Below are 24,144 nucleotides of genomic sequence, written 5' to 3'. Positions count from 1 at the left end.
AGGTTTGCATGAAAAAAAAAGTTGCCTTATCGAATTAACAACAACTTGTATTGATGCAGCGCCTGTAACGTAGTAAAACGTCCCAAGGCGCTTCACAGGAGTGATATAAAACAAAATTTGACACCGAGCCACATAAGATATTAGGGCAGGTGACCAAAAGCTTTGGTCAAAGAGGTAGGTTTTAAGGAGCGTCTTAAAGGAGGAGACAGAGGTTTAGGCAGGGAATTCCAGAGCTTAGGGCCTCGGCAACAGAAGGCACGGCCACCAATGGTGGAGCGATTATAATCAGGGATGCTCAAGAGGCCAGAATTAGAGGAGCGCAGATATATCGGTGGGGGGGGGGGGGGGTTGTAGGACTGGAGGAGATTACAGAGATAGGAAGGGACGAAGAAGCCACGGAGGGATTTGAAAACAATGATGAGAGTTTTAAAATTGAGGCGTTGCTTAACCGAGAGCCAATGTCGGTCAGTGAGCACAGGGGTGATGGGCGAACAGGACTTGAGAGTTAGGACACGGGCAGCCAAGTTTTGGATGACCTCAAGTATACGTAGGGTGGGAATGTGGGGAGGCCGGCCAGGAGTGCCGTGGGAATAGTCAAGCCTCGAGGTAACAAAGGCATGGCTGAGGGTTTCAGCAGCAGATGAGCTGAGGCAGGGGCGGATTCAGACGATGTTACGGAGGTGGAAATAGGCGGTCTTTGTTATGCTGCGGATATGTGGTCGGAAGTTCATCTCGGGGTCAAAACTAACGTAATTAAAATGGCTACAGTGCAACTAAAAAGAACAAATTTGAACTATCCGGTATTTTGAATTACGAGGAGCAGACCGTGTCGGCTTCTGGTTTTTTTTCCTCCCTCCCCCCCGCCCCCCCCCCCCCCCCTTTCCTAAAATGGCACTTATTTTTCCCCAATAACTAAATCTTGGATTTGGGAAGATTTCTTTTGGCACTGACTGATTATCAGGGCCGCTGGTACACACACGATGACTGAATGACGACTTCAATTGTGTGTTTGTGACATGGGATATAATTCTGTGGATTTTTGCCAGTGGATTGGGGGTTGAACTTGGGGATTCCTGTCCTTTTTATGTAACTGGGGTAGCTGGTACATGGGATATAATTCCGTGGAATTTTAACCACTGTTTTGGATTGCATTCCAGGATTCCCGTCCTTTTATAATTGGGGTCACCGGTAAATGGCAACTGACTTGAGGCTTAAAATTTTGTTATTGTTGCATAGGAAGTAATTCCAGCTGGCGTTTTTGAGGGATTGCATTCAGTAATTTTGTCCATTTTCCCACAAAAGCTGCAAGCGAAGTGGCTTTGCTGATTGTATGGGGCAGCAGAGAAAATGGAGTGGTTTTTTTTGGACAGTGAAATGGTGCCTCCTAGAGGAGTTTTAGTGTAATTGCAGCACCATGTTGCTAAGTTACATCTGTGTTCAAGTGACTTTTTCCCCCCAAAACCACAACATGCCCTTTGGCTGCACCAAAGGGAGGGAAGCCTTCCTGCACTTTATTTATGCCATGTGTCACCTGATATGCTACCGTGACACGGCTGCTCGTCTCCTAACTGAGTCACCCCCTTGTGCTCACTGACCTACATTGGCTCCCGGTTAAGCAACGCCTCGATTTCAAAATTCTCATCCTTGTTTTCAAATCTCTCCATGGCCTCGCCCCTCCCTATCTCTGTAATCTCCTCCAGCCCACATCCCCATCCACCCCCCCCGAGATATCTGCGCTCCTCTAATTCTGCCCTCTTGAGCATCCCTGATTATAATTGTTTGAACATTGGTGGCCGTGCCTTCTGTTGCCTCGGCCCTAAGCTCTGAATTCCCTGCCCAAACCTCTCCGCCTCTCTTTCCTCCTTTAAGGCGCTCCTAAACCTAAACCCCATTGACCAAGCTTTTGGTCACCTGCCCTAATTTATCCTTATGTGGCTCGGTGTCAAATTTTTTGTCTTTTAATACTCCTGTGATGCACCTTGGGACGTTTTACTACGTTAAAGGCACTATATAAATACAAGTTGTTGTTGTTGTTGCCATGTTTTCTATTGAGGTGTAGTCTGCTCGAGACCTACCAAGCTACCTCCAAAAGGTTTCCGAGGTACATCCGTGGCTCAGTGGGTAGCCCTGTTGCTTCTGAGTCAGAAGGTTAACTGTTCAAATCCCCACTTCAGGGACTTGAGCGTATAATCTAGGCTTACACTCCAGTGCAGTACATGAGGGAGTGCTGCACTGTTGGAGGTGCCGTTTTTCGGATGAGACGTTAAAACTTGAAGCCCCGTCTAGCGAGTGCAGCGAAGATTCACCAGTACTGATACCTGGGATGGCAGGAATGACGTATCAGGAGAGACTGGGTCGATTGGGCTTATATTCGCTAGAGTTTAGAAGAATGAGGGGGGGTCTCATTGAAACTTATAAAATTCTAACGCAGGAAGGATGTTCACGATGGCGGGGGGAGTCCAGAACCAGGGGTCACAGTCTAAGGATAAGGGGTAAGCCATTTAGGACAGAGATGAGGAGGAATTTCTCACCCAGAGAGTGGTGAACCTGTGGAATTCTCTACCACAGAAGGCCGTTGAGGCCAATTCATTAAATATATTCAAGAAGGAGTTAGATATATTTCTTAAGGCTAAAGGGATCAAGGGATATGGGGAGAAAGCAGGGACAGGGTACTGAGTTTGGATGATCAGCCATGATCTCATTAAATGGCGGAGCAGGCTCGAGGGGCCGAATGGCCTACTCCCTGCTCCTATCTTCTATGTTTCTACCCGGTGCGTAAAACATCCCATGGCACTATTTGAAGAAGAGCAGGTGGAGTGGGGGGTGGGGGTTCTCCCCGTTGTCCTGGCCAGTATTAATCCCTCAATCAACATCGCTAATAATCTGGTCATTATTATGTTGCTGTTTGTGTGGGAGCTTGCTGTGAGCAAATTGACTGTCGTGTTTCCTACATTACAACAGTGACTATGAGGTAGATTTTCCCGAACCTGTCGGGAAGAAGGCGGGACTTCCCCTTTCGGGTTTTTGACCCGCCTACTTCGACGTCCGGCCAATCCGCGCGATTTCCACTTGATTGACCTTGTTGAGCCCGCCCAGCGGTCTCAGCAGGCCAATTAAGGGCCACCCGGCAACAGGTGACGTCACAGACTGCAATTTCATCTGTCAAGAGTTTTTGACAGATGAAATATCAGTGTTTCACAGCTGTTTGAAGCTGTCAAACACTGACAGTCTGAGTTCTGACATGAGTCATTCTGCACAGACTCAGTTAGAACTCTTACCGGCACTCAAAGCTGAAGGCTGTCACTTTTGACAGATCGCAGCCTTTCAGCTTTAAGTACCGGCTGAGTGATGGGCTCTCGACGGCTACAGGAAGAAAGGCTGTGAAGGTAAGTACAGGTAAGTAAAAGTTCTTTACACACTTTAGACACACCAAACACACTTACCTTTACACTCATGCACCATCACTCACCTGAACACCAACATCGCGACCCCTCCAACTCCTTCAACCCGACGGCCCGCCTGCTCTAACCTGGCGTGGTTTGGAGCCGTTGGGAATCCCACACGAAACCCCTCAAAATAGGGATTAGGCTAAAAAACTGCCTGTTAACTACCTGTTAACAGGCAGTTAATTGGCACTAATCCCTTCCCGCCTGGTTTCGGCAGGTCCCAGTGCGGGGCGGGTACCCGCCGCCCCTGAAACTTACGTGGGGCGGGATGGTGTCGGGACCCCCCAAATTCGGGATTTCCCCCCCCCCACACGCCTGAAACCCCGCCCGACGGCTGGGGGGAAAATCGGGGCCTATGTTTTTTTTTGTGACATCCTGTGAGCATTAAAAAGGCTCTTTTCTTTTGTGCTTTGTTCACCATTTTGGGCCGGAATGTTGTGCTGTCTCTCTGGCGGAACCCTCCTCGGATTTCTGCAAATTGTATTTTAAAAAGTATTGGAGCTGGAAATTCGGGGGGAAAAAAACAAATATTGCTAGAAATGCCCAACAAGTCTCGTCACCATCGGAGAAAATTAAAACACCATTTCAGGTGCGACCCTTCATCAGAACTGTTCTGGCCTTTCTTTCCCTTCCAAATCGACCTGATCTATGTTTCTGGCATTTTATAATTTTAAACAAAAAGATTAAAGTTTTTCGATCGCCTGAGGGGGGTCAGCGAGGAATTTCCAGAGTATTTTTTTCCCCTTATTTTGCTCTGGGAGTTTTCTGGGTGTTTGGTTTTTTTTTGCCTCTCCCTGGAGGTTTAATGGCAGTGGGGGGTTGTGGTGGAGGGAGGGAGGGGGAGAGATGGATGGAAGGAGTGTCTCGTCATGGTGCGCCGGCCTTCTTGAGGTATAGGACAGGCTTGATGGATCAGTTGGTCTTTTCCTGCCTGTCAATTTTGTATGTTCGTAACAAGTGCTGAACTGGGATTACTAAAAATAAAAACACGGAATGCTGCAAATACACAGCAGGCGCCAGTCAACGTCCGAGAAGAGAAACAGTGGGGTCATGTTTTTGTGGGGGTGGGGGGGGTGGGTGGAGACTCCTCCTCAGAACGATTATGAGGAAGGGCCCCTACAAGAAAATGTTACCCTCTGTCCTTTCTCTCCCCCCCCACCCCCTCTGACAATGCGGAGCGGCCTCCAATGTTTTCCATCATTATTTGAGATGTTGTATTTTTTTTTTCTTTCATACCTCTCTGATTACTAAACACCGTAGCCTTACCGTAACAGTCTTTCCCTCCTCTGTTGGGGGCTTGCCTCAGTGGGTGCAGTACAGTATGCCAGCCTAGATAAGGGTAAAAGGATATTTCCAGCTGCCGGCAACACTTTGCAAAGTTCTGACGCAGCTTGAGTAACAGAGCGTTAAAAGTGAAATTAGGAGTAGGCCGTATGGCCCATCGAGTCTGCTCCTCCGCCATTCAATAAGATCATGGCTGATCTTTGAACTCAATCCGCTTTCCCGCCCGATCCCCATATCCCTTGATTCCTCTAGAGCACAAAAATCTATCTATCTCGGCCTTGAATATACTCAATGATTCAGCATCCACAGCCCTCTGGGGTAGAGAATTCAATAAAGATTCACAAACCTCTGAGTGAAAAAAATCCTCCTCATCTCAGTAGTAAGTGGCAGACCCGGGGATGCGGGACCTTAGCTACAAGGACAGGTTGGAGAAGCTGGATTTGTTTTCATTAGAGCAAAGGAGGTTGAGGGGTGATTTGATAGAGGTGTACAAGATTATGACGGGTTTGGATAGGCTAGACGGGGAAAGGCTGTTCCCACTAGTTGATGGTACAAGGACTCGGGGACACAGATTTAAGGTTTTGGGCAAGAGATACGGGGGGGGGGGGGGATGCGAGAGAAAACTTTTTTACGCAGCGAGTGGTGAGGACCTGAAACTCGCTGCCGACGGAAGTGGTGGAAGCGGAGACACTCAATGTTTTCAAGGGGAGACTCGGATAGGCACTTGAGGGAAATAAACTTGCAGGGCTACGGGGATAGAGCGGGGGGATGGGACTGACTGGATTGCTCTACAGAGAGCCGGCACGGACTCGATGAGCTGAATGGCCACCTCCTGTGCTGTTATGACTCTATGACCCTTATCCTGAGACTATGGCCCCTAGTTCTGGACTCTCCAGCCAGGAGAAACGACCTCTCAGCATCTACCCTGTCAATTCCCCCCTCAGAATCTTATGTGTTTCAATGAGATCACCTCTCATTCTTCTGAACTCCAGAGAGCATCGGCCCAATCAACTCAATCTCTCCTCATAGGACAACCCCCTCGGCCCAGGGATCAATCTACTCCACAATGATGAAAAATAGAATCCTCCAGCAAAAGCGGAATGAGGGAAATTCTTTACATTGCCATTGGTTATTGATTAAAGCACAATTTTTTATTTTGCATGAGAGAGGGAGTAGCTTCATGTTTCTCTGTAGTTTAAGTTCCTCGCCCAGGCAGCATGTGTGCTGCTGATCAAACTAGTAATTATTATTTGTGTGTGTGCCTTTTGAGAGTAATTTGGACGATAAAACTCTCGACCCCTGATATTTCTTCTCGACACCCCCGGTGACATCAATTAGATGACAGTCCAGTTCCTCCCTCTCTTAATTGCACAGTGGCGGCACTGGAGACCCGACTACGAGCGAGTGGGGTTAGGTGGTTAAGTGATCTCTTGTTGGAACGCGTGTGCCGTAGCGATCCCTAAGCTGTTAATATTTATGTTTCTGCTCTTGAAGGAAAATGGCACAAAATGCAAAGGCACTTAGAGATAATCTATAATTGCGTTTTTTTGCAAAAGTACAAAGAGTCCGATTGCAAAACCCTCCTAAAAGCATCCGATTTATATGTGCATCAATTCAGAGCGGCCAGCTAAAGGTGAAGTGTGCTCTGCTGAATTATCCCACGATTAATGTTCTAAAGTAAGATTATGAAGGGAATTGACAAAAGTTGACCCAGGCAAGTTGTTTACAGTGAGGGTTCACGGGATTGTATGTCTTTTTTGTTTTAAATTTCAAATGAGCAGATTGGGATTAAGAAGGGACGTGAAGTCTGGAGTCGTCGTCTCGTAGAGTGCATTACTTGGGGAGGCTGTGGAAATGGGTTCAAAGAATTAACTTACAATTATGTATTCAAGAGGCAACTGGATGCATTTCTAGAAAGAGAGAAGTGGTTGAGGTGTAATCGAGACAGGAGCATAATCAAATAAAAATTGGCACAAAAAGCTGACACTTCCAGTGCTGCACTGTCGGAGGTGCCGTCTTTCGAATGAGACGTTAAACCGAGGCCCCGTCTGCTCTCTCAGGCGGACGTAAAAGATCCCACGGCCACTATTTCGAAGAAGAGCAGGGGTGATAACCCCCGGTGACCTGGCCAATCCCTCAATCCACATCACTAAAACAGATTATCCGGTCATTATCACATTGCTGTTTGTGGGAGCTTGCTGTGGGAAAATTGGTTGCCGCGTTTCCTACACTACAACAGTGGCTACACTTCAAAAAAGAACTTCATTGGCTGTAAAGCTGCTTTGAGGACGGTCCGGAGGTTGTGAAGCAAAAGACAGACTGTATTGTCTTATTTTGCTTTCACAACCTCAGGACGTCTCAAAGCGCTTTACAGCCAATGAAGTTCTTTTTTGAAGTGTAGCCACTTGTTGTAGTGTAGGAAACGCGGCAACCAATTTTCACCCTGCAAGCTCCCACAAACAGCAATGTGATAATGACCAGGTCATCTGTTCTGGTGAAATAACAACAGAAAATGCTGGAACAACTCAGCAGGCCAGGCAGCATCCGTGGAGAGAAACAGAGTTAACGTTTCGGGTCAAACCCTTTATGTTTGAGTGTTCTATCTGTTTTAGTGATGTTGGTTGAGGGATAAATATTGACCAGGACACCGGGGGTGAACTCCCCGTGGGATCTTTCTTTCCTTGAGAGGGCGGGCGGGGTCTCGGTTTAAATTCTCATCTGAAAGACGGCAGCTCCGACAGTGCAGCGCTCCCTCGGTACTGCGCTGGAGTGTGTCAAGTCGAGATTTTGTAAAGGAGGAGATATTGGTGAGGTGACTGGAACCTTGGTCAGACATGCTAGTACCTGGAATAAGGAAAACGGAGCTACAGGCGAACCTCAAGTTTGTGACTCTTTCCAGGCTGGAATAACGTGACTCTTTCTCGGGAGTGGGGGGGGTGGGTGGGGGTCTGTCCCTGTTATCATACCAGTCCTGAGTACTGCACTTTGTAGCCGCCACCGTCCGCTTGTTACTGCAAGAGTCTGTCTTGATGGTCAAGAAAAGTGAAATTGTTAGCAGCTAACTGCATTTAAAACGTGGCAGCTTATTTCCCATTTCCCTGGGCTTAGGAAAGGTTCAGCGAGTCTGTGTCACCGAGCTGCTGTTATCCATGTGCTGGGGGCTTCCGTGTCAGAGCAAACTTGTTCTGTGATTTTTTTTTTTTCCCGTTCCATTTACACAGACCGGGGTAATAGAATTTAAAATAGCATCTCGGTTAGCCCGATCAGATAGAGCTGGATTGTGGAAGAGGGGTGTGTGTGTTGGGGGGGGCGGGGGGAGAAACAGCTTAGGTGAGCAGTGTCGATTCTAATTAGAATTCTTCATTTTATCGGAGAGGGTCAAAATGTCCATCTGTCCCATTATCTGCAACAAGCCTTTCAGCTGGCACCAGCATGAAAAACTGACTGTCAACATTGGAGATCATTTCTCTTCCCATCTATTCGGAGGGGGAAGGTTGCTGTTCAAGAATAACTCTGCCTGCCTTTGTTAATTATGTAATACAGGCCTTGCACCATGCTCTTTATCAGTGGCGTGATTAAATACCTTGCAGGCGATGTGATTGTAATACCCAATGCAGTTAGCAAAGCCATCTGGCCCTTCTGGCCTGAAACGTAATTGTCACTATTTACAGATGCACAGCGAAAGGTTAGACTTCATTTTGGGAAGTGTTTAAGCATATAGCTGAAATTTCCCACAGACAAAACTTGACCTCAAAGCCTCATGAATATGGATGTTACATATCTTTTTAATTGCCAGCAAGGAGTTGAGGAGAATTGACTGGTGCTTGCATTTCTGTTTAAAGCGGTGTTGCTATTTCGTGCAGCTTGGCTCCGCGCAGTCGACTCTATAGGGTTTTTTTTTTCCTACCCTTTCTTAGCTGGACTTCTGGCTGGCTATCGGGCGTCCCTGTCCTGTCCCTCAGACCACGGTTAGTGCTGTAATCATCCAGCTCATTACCAAACACTTTGTGAATCCTTTTCAAAAAGTGTAATCTTCGTGGCTGAGGTCATATTGAAACATATAAGATTCTGAGGGGGATTGACAGGGTGGATGCTGAGAGAATGTTTCCCCTAGTGGGGGGTATCTAGAACTAGGGGGCATAGTTTCAGAATAAGGGGTCGTCCATTAAAGATGGAGATGAGGAGGAATTTCTTCTCTCAGAGGGTCGTGAATCTTTGGAATTCTCTACCCCAGAGAGCTGTGGAGGCGGAGTCACTGAATATATTCACGGCGGAGATTGACAGACATTTGAACTACAAGAAACTTTGTGATATCCGGCACCGACGGGACCGAGCTGTTGCCGATCTATCAAAACTGCCGGACAGGCCAGCGCTAATGCTGAAGCATACGGAGGTTTTCAGCTCCGTATCTGGCAACAAACACTTGCTTAGCAACAGCTTCTAAATAGTCGGCCCGTACCTTGGAAGCGTCTCTGTAGCTTAGCAACAGCTTCAGAGAGACTTTGCAGAGCCTGACTGTTGGGGGAAAAAAAAGCCACGAGAAGAAAAAAAAGCCACGAGAAGAAAAAAAACCTAACAAAACGGCTCCTGATTTCTGCCGGTGGATCGAGGTTTCTGGACATACAACCTCCGGATAAACCAGCTTCCTGTACAAGGGAGTCAAGGGGTATGGGAGAGAGCGGGAAAATGGTGTTGAGGCCAAGATTGGATCAGTCATGATCTTATTAAATGGCGGAGCAGGCTCGAGGGGCCGAATGGCCTACTCCTGCTCCTATTTCTTATGTTTTTACGGTCAGTTTGGACAGTAGAAATGCTCAGCCATTTATATATCTCATTTATATCATCATTTTTCCTAGGAAGGCTCTGTTTAGGGAGGGTGTGCTGTCTGCATTTTCCCTTGTGAATGCAGGCGAGAGGAGGAAGGCAAGATTAGGCCGAGCCTCGGATGTTGTAAGGGAGCATGGAATATACTGGCCCCGCTGGGCAGGTGTATGGTGACTTTGTTAGATTCCTGGGTACCAATCGGAATGGTGGATTTAGTGACCTAGAGAGGCAAGTAAATGAATAACAAAATGGAGACGGAGGAGGAGGGAAGATGAGTTGAAAGATTGTGGCACCTTTTTTTATTTTAAACACAAATTATCAAGACTGCACTTCAAACAACTGCTGTGCTGTAACACTCGATGGTTGTTTGCTGGAGAGACCATCAGATATATTGGTTTGTGACTAACTGGCCACGTAAAGTATGAGGTGATTTCATCTATTTCTTTTCCTCTTGATCTCCTGTTGCTGCCTGAGCTACTGTCCCCATTTGCCAGACCACATGTTCCGTTTGACAAAGCAGTTCCCCAATCACAGGGTGTCTTTTTTGGTGATTTGCTAATGTTCAGCTCATCAGCAGCTCTGCTGACCATCTCGCACCAAGTTCCAATCACCCAAAGTCCTTGCTGACATATATTAACATCCAGTATCCCCGTCCCCTCCCCCACCCCCCCCCCACCGCTGCCTCAAATGACTTAACTTTCATCCTTGTGATTAAATCCCGCCACAGCCCTGCCCCCAGCCCACCTTTCTAATCTGTAACCGCTTCTCCCACCCCCCTCCCCCGCTGTTCCCCTCATAGAAATATAGAAAAATAGGAGCAGGAGCAGGCCATTTGGCCCTTCGAGCCTGTTCCGCCATTCAATACGATCATGGCTGATCCTCTATCTCAATACCATATTCCCGCTCTCTCCCCATACCCCTTGATGCCTTTTACGTCTAGAAACCTATCTCCTTCTTAAATATATTCAGCGACTTGGCCTCCACAGCCTTCTGTGGTAGAGAATTCCACAGGTTCGCCACCCTCTGAGTGAAGAAATTTCTCCTCATCTCAGTCCTAAATGTCCTACCCCGTATCCTGAGACTGTGACCCCTCGTTCTAGACCCCCCAGCCAGGGGAAACATCCTCCCTGCATCCAGTCTGTCCAGCCCTGTCAGAATTTTATACATTTCAATGAGATCCCCTCTCATTCTTCTAAACTCCAGTGAATACAGGCCTAGTCGACCTCGTCTCTCCTCATATGACAGTCCTGCCATCCCAGGAATCAGTCTGGTGAATCTATGGCAAGTATATCCTTTTCTTAGGTAAGGAGACCAAAACTGCACACAGTACTCCAGGTGTGGTCTCACCAAGGCCCTGTCCAACTGTAGTAAGACATCCTTGCTCCTGTACTCAAATCGTCTTGCAATGAAGGCCAACATACCATTTGCCTTCCTAACTGCTTGCTGCACCTGCATGTTTGCTTTCAGTGACTGGTGTACAAGGACACCCAGGTCCCTCTGTACATCAACCTTTCTCACTCCAGCCTCCGTTCCTTTCACCTCAACCCTCGGCAGCTGCCTAGGTCCCACTCGTCTTGCATTCCCTCTGCCAAGATCCTCTGCCTCTGCACCTCCTCCTCATCCTTTAAGACCCTTCTTAAAAAGCCTAGTTTTTATTTAGCCTTCCTTATCTCCCGTCCTTTGGCGCAGCGTCCATTTTCATTCTCTCGCACCCCCTGTAAAGCAGCTTGGGGATGTTTATCTGTAAATGAATATCCTCTTGTCATCCTGGCCTGTACGTCTCTCAAAACCTCTTCTCTGGGTTTATGCTATTTGGCCGAGGTGGTCGGCGCAAATCTAGGGGGGAAAAAATTGTTTTTTTTGCAGCTGCATTTTGGTCGAAGAGCTGAATTTAAGGCGCCGAGACGGCTGCGTTAGTGATGGCGTTGCGTTTTCTTGCTTCGTGCTGCGTCTCCTAGGGTCCAGGGTGCAGCATGGTGTGCGAGCTGCGAGGAGTGTGGAGAATTGCCTTTAAAACCTGCCTCTTCTCCCCCCACCCCACCCCCGCCTTTTTTATTATTATTGCAGGGATTTTAAAAGCAAGAACGTGCTACTGAAGACCGACCTGTCGGCGTGCATAGCCGACTTTGGACTGGCCGTCAGGTTTGAACCTGGAAAGCCTCCTGGGGACACGCACGGGCAGGTAATGCAAACGCGGAGAGGGTCCTAGGCCGTAGGGACACTGCCGGGCACTTCGAGACGTCTCGCGTAGTTAAAGGGGGGGGGGGGGGGGTCGAAGGTCAGCAGTGAGCTAGTGATCCTTGTTTCACTCCTTGGGGTCAAACCTTTACTAGTTTCTTACGGGAGTGCAGCCATGTTAGTGAAAGGAACAAGAGCAGGAAATCGAGGCATTAAATCATCACCAGCAGGAATAGAAAAATAGGAGCAGGAGTAGGCCATTCGGCCCATCGAGCCTGCTCCGCCATTCAATGCGATCATGGCTGATCCTCTAGCTCAATACCATATTCCCGCTCTCCCCCCATACCCCTTGATGACTTTTGTGTCTAGAAATCTAGCTATCTCCTTCTTAAATATATTCAGTGACTTGGCCTCCGCAGCTTTCTATGGTAGAGAATTCCACAGGTTCACCGCCCTCTGAGTGAAGAAATTTCTCCTCATCTCAGTCCTAAATGTGCTACCCCGTATCCTGAGACTGTGACCCCTGGTTCCAGACCCCCCCAGCCAGGGGAAAGCTCCTCCCTATGAAATATATTTTGAGTATCCGTATATAAAGATAATTAGATTAGATAAGTAAAAGAGAAACGTGAAGCACTTGGGGTGTGTATTGACTGGCCTTTGCAATGGGAATCTTTAATTTTGACTAAATCCCCCTCCCCCCACCTTCCCCGTTTATGTTTTCATTCTCCTTCAATCCTACCCAATGTATATGGAAGGTCTTTTTACATCTACCATATGGTAGGCATATTAGCCCCTCCCCCTCACACCAAGCTCCTCATGTTGAGGGCTGGTGATGGAAGAGTGGGAAGGGATGCATTGTTCAGAACCCCCATTGTGAGACTAGTGAATAGGTGCAGTGACATTGTGATTAATACTTTCACTCCTGCATAATGGGAATCTCGGTGTCCCTGCGGTGCGAAAAAAAAAAGGCATCTGTATGGGACCTGGAAGCGGCGACTAACACCCCACCCCTTAGCTCTGACTGCAAGATCCCATCCATCTGTTTCAGAAAATAAAAACACAACTGTGCTATGAAAGAAACGAGAAATTCCAGCCAGATACTAAAGGCGTGATAAATATTGGAGGAGACTCAATGTGGGTACCTGCCAGGATCACTTTTCAGTGCAACCGCCAAGCAATTCAACCCAGTCCAGTAAAGTCATCTGTGTAGAAACAGCAGAGGATAAAGTACTCGTACTAAAGGCAATGAGGGCTGTCTTTGTCCGATATGTACCAGATGCAACTCTTTTTAAAAAGGTGGTTGATGCGCTATCAATTACTCATAAAAGACTGAGAGTTAGAAGAGTAACTAAAGGCTTTTATTAACAACAGAATGGAGGTCTGCCTCGAGTGGTCGACCGGTCCAGGATACCAAGGGCTGGGGAGCAGTCACCTTTATACTAGGACCTGTGGGAGGAGTCAGCCGAGGCATGTCCAGGCATGTACACAGTGGAATACAAACAGGACAAACAGGAATACAAACAGTGGTTTACCACAGTGGTCACCTTAGCAGCACAGAAGCCTGGTGGTCTAACAATGTGCCTTCTCTGTTCTATGTCTTTGGAGTTCCAAATCCCTCGTTCAGCTTCAGAGTTGAGCCATGTTGCAGGTTCTGCTTATCTGTTTGGCAGCACAGCACTGGCACCATGCTCGCTGGTCGAGTAGTTTGCTAGCAGCACAGCTCACTGCATGCCCACAGATGTGACTGGCCGAGGCGCGTCTCTTTTTTATCTACGCCATATGATGCGTCCAGCCCTGGTAAACTGTGTGGTCAGATGTGAAGGAGCCTGCCGCCATAGCGTTAGGTCAGAGTTCAATCAAGGCCCCTTGTTGCCTAGTTTGCGTTATGCCTGTTTAAAGATGCTGTACACAGCTTTCCTCGATAGTTGTGTGTTATGCACTGTTGAGCTATGTGGTAAGCCAAAGGATTTGGTGAGGGGGAAGGAAGGTAGATCGGCAAGATACAGTGTTCGAATGAGGAAGGGAGAGAAATACTGAAAGAGGAGGTTGAAAGACATCGCTCCTCAGTGGGAAAACCATCATCCAGTGTCCTATCCACCCTTGGGAAGCAAAAGGTCCCAAGTTTCAATCCCCAATTTTGCTGATGTAGCAGATCTTACCTAGGGCCACAGTTGGGACGACACAATTGTCCTCTCAAATTGGGGCAAAGTAGAGGAAAATGGAGCAGGAGTCCCTTTCCTTATCACTCTCCGGTGACTCCCTGTTGGAAAGTGCCTGCGTGAGAGCGTTGCTGCAATCATCTGTGATGCTCTCCGTGGTGAACAGCCTGTTGGCATCACTGTCTGGACACTTGTATGAAATGGCGACTTGGGATGGAGAGCTGTCGGGGACTGTGGAGCTGTCCTGGCCACCGAGAGCAGCGCCTTCAGAAAGCTGGTGGGCGATGGCATCAGCTCTGGCAGTTAGTGGTGTGGTGCAAGCAGGACCACTGACATGAATCTGGTCATTCATGTGACAATGACTTATGAAATGATACTGGGTGGCCTGCTGGTGGCGCTGTCCAGGGAGAGTGTAAATACTCGGGCATGGGCCCAGCTTGCTCAGGACATTCTTAAACAGGAACTAGTGAAGGACACAACTAGATCTCCATGATGAAAAACAGTTGATTAAAGCCTTGGTAATACTTAGACCAAGTGCCTAGTAGTTGCATCAACCACCACTTACTTAACAGAAAGGGAGTTGCGAGTCAAAGTGTGGCCTTCACAAAGCCTGCGATTTGTTAATGGAGAAACTTTCTCTCTCCACAGGTCGGGACACGAAGATACATGGCCCCTGAAGTCCTGGAGGGGGCAATTAACTTCCAGCGAGATGCCTTCCTCAGGATAGACATGTATGCTGTGGGGCTGGTGCTCTGGGAGCTGATTATGCGATGTACCGCAGCCGATGGCAAGTGTTTGTCTCCACTACTTCATTAAAAGACAGCCCACGTCCAATTTTACTATTCACGTGATGCAATCCGATGCCTCATTGATTAGATCTCTGCTCCTTTTTACGCCACGGGCCCAGTGGGCAGCACTCTCATGAGTCAGAAGGTCGGGGGTTCAAGTCCCACGCCAGACACTCGAGCACATAATCTAGGCTGACACTCGCAGTGCAGTGCTGAGGGGGTGCTGCACTGTCAGAGGTGCTGTCTTTCGGATGAGACACTAAACCGAGGCCCCGTCTGCCCTCTCTGGCGGACGTAAAAGATCCCACGGCACTATTTCGAAGAAGAGATGGGGAGTTCTCCCCGGTGTCCTGGGGCCAATATTTATCCCTCAACCAACATCGCTAAAACAGATTATCTGGTCATTATCACATTGCGGTTTGTGGGAGCTTGCTGTGCACAAATTGGCTGCCGCGTTTCTCAGCATTACAACAGTGACTACACTCCAAAAAGTACTTCATTGCCTGTGAAGCGCTTTGGGATATCCTGAGATCGTGAAAGGTGTTATATATATATACACACACTTTTTTTTTGTTTTGGTTTGTTAATTCTGGTTGTCTTTTAACAAGAATTCTCCAGGATAAGGTTCTATCGTGATCTAATCCGAGAGTTAATATTTCCGGCTGAAACATCTTCAGCATTAGCCGCCGGCTTCACAACCTGAGCCACTGTTTTGGATTCCAGTCTCTGGTTTGAAGGGAGGCTGGCCATCATTTGCCGTGGGCAAAAGCCCACCTGCTCGTCTGCTGCGAGCAGAGGGACTGGGTGATCTACCAGTCGGTGCGGGGCCAAGGCAGCTTTTGAAAAGCATCCTTGTACTCTTATTTGTATTTAAAAAGATGTTCTCAAGGTCCAAAGATGTCTGTCTCTTTTTTTTTAAATCACACCCTGACTATTTTTCATGCTGACCAATTACTGTACAAGTCTAGGGTTGAAATTGGAAGCAATCACCTCGCTGGTTCAGGAATTGGGCCTCAACTGCGAGTTCATAGGGCACAGGTTCCAGTACAATCTACCGGTCAAACGGTCCATTTTGGTTCTTAAGAGCAGGAAATGATCTGTCGCCCGACAGGCAGATTCTCGTCTGATGCTGGGATCCAGAGGGCAGCTTTGCTCGGACCGCACGTGTCCTAAAAAGACACTGTCCTGGAGTTTGTATTTTTTAAAAAATTAATTCTCGGGATGTGGGGGTTCGCTGGCAAGGCTGGCGTTTATTGCCCATCCCTAGTTGACCGGAGAAGGTGGTAGTGGCTTGATACAACCGAGTGGCTTGCTCGGCCACTTTAGGAGGCCATTAAGAGTCAACCGTTAGTGAGGGACTGGAGCCACACATACAAGGTCAGTCCAAGTAAGGACGGCAGGTTTCCTTCTCTAGAGGGACATTAACGTACCAGTTTACGACAATCCAACAGCTCCATAGTCACTTTTTTAATATTATTCCTGACTTTTTATTTTGAACTGAATTTAAATTCTCAAACTACCGCGGTGGTGGGGTTTGAACTCGCGTTCTAGAATCATAGAAATTTACAGCACAGAAGGAGGCCATTCGGCCCATCGTGCCTGTGCTGGCTCTATGAAAGAGCAGTGGTGCTCAGTCCCACCCCCTGCTTTGTGTCCGTAACCCTGTAAGTTCCTTATCCTCCAGTACCCGTCCAACTCCCTTTTCAATATTATTGATGGGATCAGCTGCCACCACCTTTTCAGGTCGAGCGTTCCAGATCCCGACTACTCTCTGAGTGAAAAAGATTCTCCTCCGCTCCCCTCTACATCTTTGGCTAATGATTTTAAATCTATGACTTTTAGATATTGACCCACTCACAGAGGGAATGGTTTTTTCTTTTATCAAAACCCCTCATCATCTCCATTAGGTCACCTCTTAACCTTCTCTGTCCCAAGGAGAGCAGTCCTAACCTTTTCTGGATTATTATCAGTCCAGTAGCATATAACCCACGACGCAACCACACTGGTCAAAGTTAAGTCATCTTTTGCTGCCTCTCTCTGTTTGTACAGGGCCCGTTGATGAGTACATCTTGCCATTTGAAGAAGAGATTGGTCAGCACCCGACGCTGGAGGACCTGCAGGACGTGGTCGTTCACAAGAAGTTGAGGCCTGTCCTGCGAGAATGCTGGTACAAGCATCCGGTGCGTGTGGGGCAGCCTTTTGTGGCTTGATTGACTTGACTACCTGATAAGATTTGTGCAGAGCTACAACACCCGATGATGAGCTGCGGTGGGAAAAGGCTAACCCTGTTTATATATTTTTTTTACCAAAACATACCACTGGAAGAAAATGACCTCTGACCAGGGGCTTGCGAGGCTCCGGTTTGTTCATTCTGGGGGCTGAACATCTGTCTGGATGCAGCTGTGCACGCATGTTAGAACTAAAGGAAGTTTAAAAGCATTTCCCGCCAATATTAATGGATCCCTATTGAATTCTCTGGCATTTACAGGAAACTCTCATTTAAACGGCACCTAAATATCCAGAATTCTCTATTAACCGGCAAAATTCATACTCCGAAAACACCTCAAAATCCGGAAACGTTGCCGAGTCCGAGTCTCCCGCGGTGGCCGAGTTAGTCAGTGGGGGTAGTTCTCCAAACTGCCACTACTCGGCTTCTTGGCGCTGTCGGAAGTCCGAACAGCTCAATAACAGGAGTCTGACTCTTTGTTTGTTAAAAATAGCCTCGGTAGATAACCCTCTCCGTCAGCTGGAATTTTTAATCAACCGGCACCATCCCGGTCCCGTCGGTGCCGGATACCAGAGAGTTTCCTGTAACGTATATTTTTTTATACGGTTATGCTGAGTTTAACCCTAAACTTCAGGCTTCATTTTGTGAGGATGCTTCTCCCACCTGACTGCCACGACTCTTGTTATCCTAAACCTCTTGAACCATGCCGAATTATTCCTTTCTATATTTTACTTGAAATGTGCTACCCACGACTGGACAGGTGCTAGTGGCTGCCGATTTTATACGAGTTACCTTGCGCTCTTTTAATGTCTTCGGTCAGATCGCTCGAGGCTTTAGTGGGCAAATTCTATTCGTTAGCCGGGTGTGGGTGTCGCTGGCAAGCATTTATTGTCCATCCCTACTTGCCCCTTCTTGAACCGCTGCTGTAGCGGCGGGATACAACCGAGCAGCTTGCTGGGCCACTGCCGACTATTTTCAGTTTACCCACAGGACTTTTCCTTCAGGGCTGGGGAAGATCCATATACAGAACGGCAATCGCAGCATCACTTCACTGGGCTGTGCGGAGCAGGAACAACCATTCGGCCCGTTGGCAGCCAAACATGGCCGCCGATGATGGCAACCCCATCTTGTGCTCACGTTGCCGTGGTAATGGTGGCACTGCCAGCTGCTGGGTGGCTGCAGTCCAGTTCTTCATTGACAATTTCTGGCTTGCTGTCAATGGGGGAAGTTTCTGCAAGCAGCAAAAGAGCGATATAAGAGCAGCATCCGTCCACTTTCCCTCTCTGATTCCTTCCAAATTCTAAGTACACCATCAAACAGACTATTCCTCCTCTCTCTATCTCAACATAGAAACATAGAAGATAGGAGCAGGAGTAGGCCATTCGGCCCCTCGAGCCTGCTCCACCATTTAATGAGATCGTGGCTGATCATCCAAATTCAGTACCCGGTCCCTGCTTTCTCCCCATATCCCTTGATCCCTTTAGCCTCAAGAAATATATCCAACTCCTTCTTGAATATATTTCATGAATTGGCCTCCACCGCCTTCTGTGGCAGAGAATTCCACAGGTTCACCACTCTCTGGGTGAAGAAATTCCTCCTCATCTCTGTCCTAAATGGCTTACCCTTTATCCTTAGACTGTGACCCCTGGTTCTGGACTCCCCCGCCATTGGGAACATCCTTCCTGCATCTAGTCTGTCTAGTCCTGTTAGAATTTTATAAGTTTCAATGAGATCCCCTCTCATTCTTCTAAACTCTAGCGAATAGAAGCCTAATCGACCCAATCTCTCCTCATACGTCATTCTTGCCATCCCAGGTATGAGTCTGGTGAATCTTCGCTGCACTCCCTCCATGGCAAGAACATCCTTCCTCAGATAAGGCGACCACAACTGCACACAATACTCAAGGTGTGGTCTCACCAAGGCCCTGTACAACTGCAGCAAGACATCCTTGCTCCTGTACTCGAATCCTCTCGCTACGAAGGCCAACATACCATTTGCCTTCTTAACCGCCTGCTGCACCTGCATGCTTACCTTCAGCGACTGGTGCACAAGGACACCCAGGTCTCGCACTTCCCCTTTTCCCAATCTATTACCGTTCAGATAATAATCTGTCTTCCTGTTTTTGCCACCGAAGTGGATAACCTCACATTTATCCACATTATACTGCAACTAGGGTACGGTAGCATAGTGGTTATGTTACTGGGCTAATAATCCTAGAGGCCTGGACGAATGAGCCAGAGACATGAGTTCAAATCCCATCACTGGGGAATTTAAATTCAGTTAATAAATAAATCTGGAATAAAAAGCTAGCATCAGTAATGGTGACTATAAAACTATCGGATTGTTGTAAAAACCCCATCTGGTTCACTAATGTCCTTTACGGAAGGAAATCTGTCGTCTTTACCCGGTCTGGGCCTATATGTGACTTCAGACCCACAGCAATGTGGTTGACTCTTAACTGCCTCAAGAATGCGGCTCACCACCATCTTCTGAAGGACATTTTGGGATGGGCAATCAATGCTGGCCACATCTTATGAACGAATAAAAAAAAAACTCAGTTCAAAGGGGACATAAAATGAATGCTAGCCCATTCAGGGGCGAAATCGGAAAGCACTTTTTCCACACACAAAGTAGTGATCACCCAAAAGGCTGTGCGAGCTTTCAAGACTGAGATTGATAGATTTTTGTTAGCAAATGGTATTGAGGGATATGGAGCAAAAGCGGGTAAATGGAGTTGATGGAGCCGTGATGTAATTGAAAGGCTTGAGGGGCTGAATGGCCGACTCCTGTTCCTAATGTTCCTAAATCAAGACTCTTCACAGTGTCTCTTACTCAAATCCATTCTTTTGCAGGATATCAAAGCTCTGTAACTCCTTACGTCCCTCAGTCTTTAGTTTCTTTGCAGTCTTCAGGCTTGTAAAACCAAGGTGGGCATCACCTCATCGCTGGTTCCTGATTTATCCCTCTTTTCAGTCGAGGCTATGGGCGTTGATCCTTCATCTTGGTTTCTCAATTTTAAAAAACAAATGCTAAAAACAAGTGACATTCCATGTCCCAGTAAAGGAAGAGGAAAAAAGAACATGTGTTTTTATAGTACCTTTGGTGTCCGCAAGATGTCCCAAAGCAACCAGTAAGGTTCTGCTGTTTTGTAGGTGAACACGGCAGCCAATTTGCACACAGAAAGGTCCCAGGACACCAGAAGGAATCCCTGCCATGGGATCTTGTACGTCCACCTGATCTGTTAGACAGGACCTGATGCGCTATCAATTACTCATAAAAGACTGAGAGTTAAGAGAGTAACTAAAGGCTTTTATTAACAAAAGAATGAAGGTCTGCCTCGAGTGGTCGACCGGTCCAGAAATACAAAGGGCTGGGGAGCAGTCACCTTTATACTAGGACTTGTGGGAGGAGTCAGCCGAGGCATGTCCAGGCATGTACACAGTGGAATACAAACAGTGGTTTACCACATTCACCCCTTGTTTAAAATTGAGTCCGGCGGGGTGAAGTGTATTATAAGTTAGTGTATTGGAGTCTCTCCGGAGGTCTTGTCTGCCGCTGTGATCGGCGTAGCGACGGCGGGGGTAGTGGAGCTTCCGGCGTCGAGTCCTGCGTAGGCTGTGGCACAGGCGTGTCGTCCTCGTAGATGTCGAGCGGGTCGCGGGGCCCAGGCCTGCCGTCTGCTGGGGCTGGATATCGGATCGTGGGGGGGGGGGGTGGTAGTGAGTAGTGGGTTACTGCGGCCCCCGAGGGTGCAAGGTCTCTTATGGAGACTGTGTCCTCCCGCCCGTCCGGGTATGCAATGTAAGCATACTGGGGGTTGGCGTGGAGGAGGTCGACCCTCTCGACCAGGGGGTCCGTTTTATGGGTCCTCACGTGTCTTCTCAGTAGGACCGGCCCTGGGGACGTCAGCCATGGCGGTAGCGATGTCCCCGATGTGGACTTCCTTGGGAAGACAAACATTTTCTCATGAGGGGTGGCGTTAGTGGCAGTGCAGAGCAGTGACCGAATAGAGTGGAGTGCATCGGGGAGCACATCCTGCCAGCGGGAGGTTGGAAGGCCCCTAGACTTTAAGGCTAGCAGGGCGGCCTTCCAAACTGTCGCATTTTCTCTTTCCACCTGTCCGTTCCCCCGGGGGTTGTAACTGGTGGTCCTGCTTGTGGCAATACCCCTAGTTAGCAGGTACTGACGGAGTTCGTCGCTCATAAACGATGAGCCCCGGTCGCTATGGATATAGCTGGGGAAACCGAACAGGGTGAAGAGGTCGTTCAGACATTTAATGACCGTGGCACTGGTCATGTCCGGGCAGGGGATGGCGAACGGGAAACGGGAGTACTCATCAATAATATTGAGGAAGTACACATTGCGGTCGGAGGAGGGGAGAGGCCCTTTAAAATCAACGCTCAGGCGCTCGAAGGGGCGAGTGGCTTTTATCAGGTGGGCCCTGTCTGGTCTATAAAAGTGCGGTTTGCACTCAGCGCAGACTTGGCAGTTCCTGGTCATGGTCCTGACCTCCTCAATAGAGTAAGGCAGGTTGCGGGCCTTGATGAAGTGGAAGAACCTGGTGACCCCCGGGTGGCAGAGGTCATTGTGGAGAGCCCGCAGTCTATCGATCTGCGCGCTGGCGCAGGTGCCACGCGATAGCGCATCCGGGGGTTCATTGAGCTTCCCGGGCCGGTACAAGATCTCGTAATTGTAGGTGGAAAGTTCGATTCTCCACCTCAAGATCTTGTCATTTTTGATTTTGCCCCTCTGCTTGTTGTTAAACATGAAAGCAACTGAACGCTGGTCAGTGAGCAGGGTAAATCGTTTTCCGGCCAGGTAGTGCCTCCAATGACGCACAGCCTCCACAATCGCCTGGGCCTCCTTCTCAACAGCGGAGTGTCTGGTCTCCGGGCCTTGGAGGGTTCGTGAAAAGAAGGCCACGGGTCTCCCCGCCTGATTGAGGGTAGCGGCCAGGGCAAAGTCGGACGCGTCGCTTTCCACCTGGAAGGGGATGGATTCGTCCACTGCGTGCATGGTGGCTTTGGCAATGTCCTCCTTGATACGGTGGAAGGCTAAGCGGGCCTCTGCCGTCAAGGGAAAAGAGGTGGACTTGATCAGCGGACGGGCCTTGTCCGCATAGTAGGGGACCCACTGGGCGTAATAGGAGAAAAACCCTAGGCACCTCTTCAGGACCTTGAGGCAGTGGGGCAGTGGGAGTTCCATAAGGGGACGCATCCGGTCGGGGCCGATGACTCCGTGTTCCACAACACAGCCAAGGATGGCGAGGCGGTTTGTGCGGAATATGCACTTCTCCTTGTTATATGTCAGGTTCAGGAGTTGGGCGGTGCGGAGGAATTTTTCGAGGTTTGCGTCATGGTCCTGCAAGTCACGGCTGCAGATGGTCACATTGTCCAGATATGGGAAAGTGGCCTGCAACGCATTTTGATCTACCATCCGGTCCATCTCCCTTTGGAAGACGGAGACCCCGTTGGTGACGCCAAAGGGAACCCTAAGGAAGTGATAGAGGCGGCCGTTTGCCTCAAAGGCAGTATACTGGCGGTCCTCAGGGCGGATAGGGAGCTGGTGGTACGCTGATTTCAGGTCAATGGTCGAGAAGACGCGGTACTGCGCGATCTGGTTGACCATATCAGCTATGCGGGGGAGTGGGTAGGCGTCCAGCAGGGTGTAGCGATTTATTGCCTGGCTGTAGTCGATGACCAGGCGCTGCTTCTCGCCGGTCTTAACGACCACAACCTGGGCTCGCCAGGGGCTGGTGCTGCCCTCAATAATCCCTTCCTTCAGGAGCCGCTCCACTTCGGTTTTAATGAAAACCCTGTCCCCGGCACTATCGCCTGCTCTTTGTGGCGATGGGCTTACAGTCGGGGGTGAGGTTAGCAAACAGTGGGGGGGGGGGTGACTCTGAGTGTGGAGAGGTTGCACCTGGTGCGCGGCGGGCAATTTGGAAGCTGCTGGCTGCGGACTGTGAGTGGGGGTAGGGGTCCACCGTACGCCATCGTAACACTTTTAAGGTGGCACTGAAAATCTAACCCCAGCAGGACGGCAGCGCAGAGGTCGGGCAGGACCAGAAGTTTAAAATGATCATACACAGTCCCGTCTACTACGAGTGTCACCACGCAGTAGCCGCCGATGTCCGCCGACTGGGACTCGGAGGCCATAGAAATCCGCTGGTGCGCAGGCAGGACTGGGAGAGAGCAACGCCGCACCGTGTCGGGGTGGATGAAGCTCTCCGTGCTCCCAGAGTCAAAAAGGCAGATTGTATCGTGACCATTTACCTTAATGTCCATTGTGGAACTGGCCAGCTGGTGCGGTCTCGCTTGGTCCAGTGTAACGGATGCCAGCGTAGGGGTCGGTGTGTCGCTGCGGGTATCAGATGAGGCGGTGTTGGGGGCCTGCTGCGTTCCGGCTGTCGTCCAAGATGGCGGCGTCCATGATCCCCATGTGGCTGGAGGCGTCCAAAATGGCTGCTGTACCGGTGGTTCGCACATGGCTGGGGAGGCCCAAGATGGCGGCCCGCACGGCCCACACGTGGCGCTGCTGGGGTTCGGGGTGGCTTTGGCCCTGCAGACGCTAGCGTAGTGTCCCTTCTTCCCGCAGCCCGAGCAGATCGCGTTTTTCGCCGGGCAGCGCGCTCTGGGGTGTTTTGCCTGGCCACAGAAGTAGCATTTCTGGCCTTGGGGCACTGCTGTCTGGCCTTGGGACACTGCTGCGGTAGTTGGGCCGTTGCTGGGGTGTGGCTGGGGTGGCACGGCGCTATGAGGCGGTCCTACCGTGTCCCAGGCTGTCATTCCCCGCGGCGTCCACGGTGCAGAGGAGTAGGCATCCATGCCCCGGTAGGCTGCATCCAATGATAGTGCGAGTTCAGAGGCCTTGTTGAGGTCGAGGTCACTCTGCTCCAACAGTCGCTGTCGGGTGTAATTGGATCTGTGGCCCGCTACAAAAGCGTCCCGGATAAGTTCCTCTGTGTACACGGCGGCCTTTACATCCTTACAACCACAGGCCCGGCCAAGCACAGACAGTGCCTGAAGGTATTCCACGGTCGATTCCCCAGGTTGTTGTTTACGACTCCCCAGGAGGTGCCTGGCGTACACTTCGTTCACTGGGCGCGTGTACTGGTCCTTGAGGAGCTTGATAGCGTCCGCGTACGAGGTCGCGTCTTGGATGACCGAGTACACTCGGTGGTTCACTTTGGAGGTCAGGACATCCAGTTTGTCCTCGTCCGATTTGATTGCTGCGGA

General features: G+C 49.3%; 1 protein-coding gene across 2 annotated transcripts in view; it reads left to right on the top strand.

Annotated features, from left to right (window-relative positions):
• LOC147116972 (activin receptor type-2B) overlaps positions 1-24,144 on the top strand; it is a 205,124-nt gene that overhangs the window by 179,043 nt on the left and 1,937 nt on the right. For both annotated transcript variants that reach the window (XM_085987475.1, XM_085987476.1), the window contains exons 8-10: positions 11,622-11,736; positions 14,540-14,678; positions 16,729-16,859. In XM_085987475.1, coding sequence (XP_085843601.1) covers positions 11,622-11,736; positions 14,540-14,678; positions 16,729-16,859 — 385 coding nt within the window. The remainder of the gene's footprint in view (positions 1-11,621; positions 11,737-14,539; positions 14,679-16,728; positions 16,860-24,144) is intronic.

Source organism: Somniosus microcephalus, chromosome 5, assembly GCF_052327205.1.
Source record: "Somniosus microcephalus isolate GS21.2 chromosome 5, FLI_Smic_1.0, whole genome shotgun sequence".
NCBI lineage: Eukaryota > Metazoa > Chordata > Chondrichthyes > Squaliformes > Somniosidae > Somniosus > Somniosus microcephalus.
The sequence above is the reverse complement of the archived record's forward strand: the minus strand, read 5'-3'. Positions and strand labels throughout refer to the sequence as shown.